At 58.3% G+C, this 5,087-nt stretch overlaps 2 protein-coding genes across 2 annotated transcripts; both read right to left on the reverse strand.

The window, feature by feature from the left end:
- On the reverse strand, nucleotides 1-1,320 carry TraAM80_06646 (putative tubulin tyrosine ligase; the record flags this gene model as incomplete). The annotated part of the gene is made up of 1 exon (XM_029383480.1): nucleotides 1-1,320. A coding segment is annotated over one exon (1,320 nt), but the record flags the coding sequence as incomplete, so codon positions are not given.
- A 608-nt stretch (nucleotides 1,321-1,928) lies between these two features.
- Nucleotides 1,929-4,424, reverse strand: TraAM80_06647 (uncharacterized protein; the record flags this gene model as incomplete). The annotated part of the gene is made up of 1 exon (XM_029383481.1): nucleotides 1,929-4,424. One exon carries the CDS (start codon nucleotides 4,422-4,424, stop codon nucleotides 1,929-1,931), a length of 2,496 nt encoding a protein of 831 aa, XP_029236647.1.
- Nucleotides 4,425-5,087: the final 663 nt, after the last annotated feature.

A 5,087-nucleotide genomic window follows, 5' to 3' on the forward strand; every position in this document is an offset into this window, starting at 1 on the left:
ATGCAACAGTCGAAATCCCGTCGGTACCGCCGTCGTCAAATCTGTCCGCAAACGGTACTCCCAGTACGGCATCGCCCGCGAGCTTGGGAAGAACGGCGGGAAGATGATGCTCAACACATCCGCCAGCACCTCCTCCTTCAGCAGCCGGTCCGACAGCGTCGTGGTTGAGAGCGACGGGGACGAGTTCACCTCGATCAGGTGGGGTCGCAGGCAGTCGTCGATGAGGATGTCGTAGCCGTAGAGCTCAAAGCAGTGCCGGTCGTTAAACATCACGTTCTCCATCGCCTTGAGGCTGTGGTAGATGGTAAACTCAATGCTCCGCATCAACCCATCCGCGCACACCGCCCCGTAACGCCCCTGCACAAAAAGGCACAAGTTCGCCAACGACCACTTCCCGCCATGCATCTCGTTGTACGTCTCCTCGCCCTTTTGCAACGCCACGTTGGTAAGGTGTGAGCAAAGGTTGTCGTCGTTAAGGGCATTGGCGGCGTAGGGCGTGGCACAAAAGCGGGCAAAGCCCTGCTCGTGCAGGTAGGCCACCAGTGGCTTAAAGGAGGTCACGAGCACGTAAAGGCGCAAGTCAAATTTCCTTCCACCAATCAAAAGTGGATTTGCTACGTACTTGGAAATGACGTACGCCGTCGGTGGAAGCCCCTCCACCTCGTCCATTTCCTTCCGCTCCTTAAGCCATTTTTTTAGCTGCACAATGCGGTTGATGAGAAATATTCCACGACCCTGCGAGAGCGAAGTAGGCTTCACAATCCATGTGCTGCCGGGCTGCCGTTTAAACTCCTCCTTCAGCATATGCAGGTCGTTCGGGATGTTGTACGTTACCGGCACGCAATCCGCAAAGCGCAGCAAATTAGGTAACCTCTCAGTCTGTTCGTGCGGCGTCCAGGAGGGTGGTGTGCACTGCACCACCGGGTGGGCGTTGTTGACATCGCGGATGTATTTCTTGATGTTTTTGTACATAAGGTCCTTCCGCGTCAGTTCGTAGTGGTTCGGGAAGTGGTTGATGATCTGCGACTCCGACAGGCGGTACTCCGCCGTGGCGAAGATGGTGCGCACGCGCCCCACCGTCATCCAGAAGAAGTGCCAGTCATTCGACATTACCTCCTCGTCCTCCACAATCTCGATGCTGTGCGGAAAACGTTGAAAGGCAAAGTGAATCACGTGCTTGTCAAGGTCGGTACGGTAGCGCAGTGGAGAAACGTCAGCCCCGCTGCTATTCCCCAGTAACGGGAGCGGACTTTGAAACAGCCCCTTGTAAGCTAAATTACTACTCGTTTGGGAAATACCTGAGTCGCAAAAAGGTGCCATATCTCCACTCTTGCCAGTAGCAGTAAGGCCCACTGAAGATAGCAACGTGCTTGTCGGCCGCGAGTTATGCCAACACGGCAGCGGTGTGTCAGATGTTGATATCAATCTCGACGCTTCTATTGTTTCCGTGTTTGTTGTCCCTCCTTCCCTTCTACGTGATGCATGAGGAGCGTCTGTGCGTCCCCGCGACTGCCTGAGGCCGGGGTTCCTACAGCCACCACGCCCGCGGAGCATCCCTGCAGGCATATCTCTACGTATTACTCTCACGCTGGTAATAGTTGAAAGGATGACGTGAAAAGCGCACACCCCACGCACCAATCTCGCCGTAAATATATACGTATTTATATTGAAGTGTGCCTAATCCACGACACCGCCAGCTCTCCAGCTCCACACCCCCGTCACTAAGCGGGGATCCGAAGCAAGAAGAGCAACAACAAAAAATAGGAGGAAAAAGAAATAGATGCAGCAGCAGGAGGCAGTGAGAGCCCGCTATGCACGGGGATGATGCCCGCGGTGCTCCACCTTCACTCAGAAACGCAGAGCCAACAAGAGGGAGAGAAGGAAGGAAATAATCGCCACAGCACGCAGTATGTGCGTGCAATTAACACTTAGTCAAATTTTGCCGCTGCCTTCTTCTTCCTCCTAGTCGCCTGCCTTTTAGGCCTCGGTGGCTGCGGCAGCGGGTTCGCTGGGCGATTACCGACGGCACCGCGGGGAGTCCTCTCGCGCATGCCAGCGGCAGCAAGAGTCGTGTGATTATGAGACACCGTACAGTTTCCTTCCCGTTGCTGTCTCTTTGCATCTCTCGATTCTCCGTTGGGGGAATCCCGCCGGCCTCCCCCTTCACTTGCAGGTTTCACGGACGATGTGTCCATCGTCTCCCTGCCACGTTTGCGTCCACGCGGTGCCGCCTTGGCTGCTGAACCCGAAGTTTTCGCTTTTCTCTTCTTTGCATTCCCCTGCTGTGCGTTGTTTCTTTCAGCCCCGTTCCCGTCGTCTTGGAGAAGCTGCCTCACGCTGCCGTCATCCTCACCCAAGAACTGCCGCAGCTCTGCAAGAAAGGCTTTGTCACCCTGGCGAAACATGTGCCGCTTCGCCTCAGTGCCGCTCTCCTCGCTGCGCAGCTGCTTCTCAACGAGATGCCGCTGAGCGTTGAGTCGCTTTTTAAGTCGCCGCAGTGTCTTCTTGTCACCCCCCTCCGGCATTCGCAAGGACGACGTCTGTTCAAGCGTCATCTGCATCTGCCGCATCGCAGAGACCTCCTCGCTTGGCTGCATGTGCACAGGAATGCGCCGCACTGCAGCCTCGCTGCCCCCACGCCTGCCTCTCAGGCGCCCTCGTGGCCCACGGACGGCGTTGGGTGCAAAGGGCTGCACCGCGACGGTGACGTTGTGATTGCCGGGCGACTGCATCGCCGCTCCTCCGTCAAATGGTGAGAAAAAGAGCAGTTCCTTCACGTACGGTGGGTACGTGGCATCCACGTAGCAGAATGTCTCCGGCAGTGTGACTTGTTCCACAAAAGGAATCGGCTCCTCTCGCTCAATCCTTCCTTGTGTTGCAAGCATGCGATGCTGCTTGTGGCGCGAAAGACGCCGTGGGGGCTGCGGGACGTTCAGCTGCACAGGTAACGTAAAATCCCGCAGGCATTGTTCACTGACCGTCAGGTACTCGCATGCAGCCGCGACGGCCTGCTTGGCTGCCGCCGCCACCACCGCTGGATCATTACTCGTGAGCAGCTGCTGGGCTACAGAGTCGTACCTGCGTGAGGAGCGAAGCGCCTGTGCCACGCCGGACGGAAGACCCGCCTCTGTGGGCATCAGTGCGACAAACGTCTCCAAGGGCGTCAGCGGTGCATTGGAGCCACGCTGGGGCTGAATGCGAATGCCGCGGCGGTGCTTCAGGCAGTGCACCACCGCCTCACGCAGGTGGTTGAGGTGGGGCGAGGTGGACGTCGGCACGTACTGGTAGTCCGGGCACACGCCGGTGACGGTGGTGTAAAGCGACCACAGCGTGGAGTGGAGCAGCTCCACGCCCACCTCCGTGTCGGAACCCCCGCTGTAGTCGGAGGCCTGCAGAATGTCCGAGAGGAACTCCAAGTCGATGGACGTCAGATCAGGGGCCACCAGGCAACGCCGCATCGAGGCCGCACGCACTGTGCGGTAGCGCTTCCACAAAATGTGCGCCACATCTCCCACCCCGGCGTAGTGGTCGCCACCGTTGAGGAGGAAGAGAAACACAAAGTCCACCCGCACAGAGGCGAGTTCCTGCACAGTTAGCCGAAACTCCCCGGTCCCTTGTGTCCCGCTACGCAGCCACCGGTACAGCATCTCGGCGACGCTGATCAGCTGCATCGAGGACGGCCCCACCACGAAGAGGTTGTGGTACTGCGTCGCCCCCAGGCAAGTCAGGGTGAGATCGATGTCGTTGCCAACCACAACAACCGTGTGGTTCGGGTCGTACTGCTCGCCCCGCGGAAGAGCAGTGGTGGCCAAGTGGGCCAGCGCCCGCGCAATCTTTGCCTCACCCTCGCCCGCCGCTGTGGAGCCGTGCAGAAATACAGGAACGAAGTGGGGCAAAAATCCGCGTCCCCCTCGCAGCTTGAACTGCGCTGCCAGGGCGTTCTCCAACTCCACAAGAAACAAAGAGCCCGGCGTCACAGCGAGCGGGGTCAACTGCTGCGCCCCACTCGTATCGAGTAGGGCCAGTCGCCGCCTGCGCAGCCGCTGCGTCTGTAGTTTCGCATACGGTGCAGGGCCATCGACACATATCGTCAAGGACAATCGCGGCACCACCACCAGCGTCAGCAGGACACGCAGCTGCTCCAGCACGGCCTGCACCACCTCCCGCTTCGTCGCTGTGGACGCCCCACGGCCGAAGCAGGCGTGGATGATGCAGTTCAAATCCACGAGGACGTGATCCACGTGTGGCGTCACCGTGGGGCTTGAGGAAAGTGCCGGGTGGTCACCCGCCGCCGCCGCCACCGCCGTGTGCGTTGCTTCACCGCTATGGGCAGAGGAGGGCGCCTCCGCATCTTGTGCAGTCTCGGGGAGAAATCTTGTGCAGGAGGAGGCGTCAATAAACTTGCGCAGCCCCAAAACGCCCATGGAGCCTCAGCAAAGACCACACAGTAAACCTGAAAAACAAAAACAAAAATCCAAGAGGGCTCTACCTCCCCTTATTGATGCCTGTTTGCTTGCCCTCCCCACCGTGCCTCTCCCTTTTCCGCGTATTTTGTTCCCAATTTTGCCGCTGCACTAAACACACACGCACACGCACATAAAAAAAAAAGGACAATACAGTATGACGCGGTGAATATAATGATACAAGCAACAAGGGCCACACAAAGTCAACGCGTCTCTTAGTTCAGCTGCAGGCATGCCATGTGTCCGTGCATGTTATGTGAAGCTGACCAAGGGCGAAAACCCGCCAGCAAGAAAGGAAAACGTGGGCCCAGCCGCCCATAAAGGTATCACTTCACTCCCATTGAAGTAGTGTCAGCTGCAGGCTCCGTGACGACACGTGGTGCCAGCCTTCCACTTGCAGTGTCTACACGCTCAGATTAACGCTGCCGCCGTCCCTGTCGCGCGCATGCGTAGTGGTTGTCCTGCTTGTCCCCGACCGCTGCTGTTGCCTGGGCTTCACTTCGGAGTCCTCCTTGTGTACCCGCGTGCGTGTCGTTGCCGCCTCTGGCTTGCGACGTCCATTCTCCTTCAGCGACACATTTTCTGCGGTGTCCAAGCACCCCACCGTCTCCGCCTCCTCAATCC

Source organism: Trypanosoma rangeli, assembly GCF_003719475.1.
Source record: "Trypanosoma rangeli strain AM80 chromosome Unknown Tra_15.4_contig_00250, whole genome shotgun sequence".
In the NCBI taxonomy this organism is placed as follows: Eukaryota; Euglenozoa; class Kinetoplastea; order Trypanosomatida; family Trypanosomatidae; genus Trypanosoma; species Trypanosoma rangeli.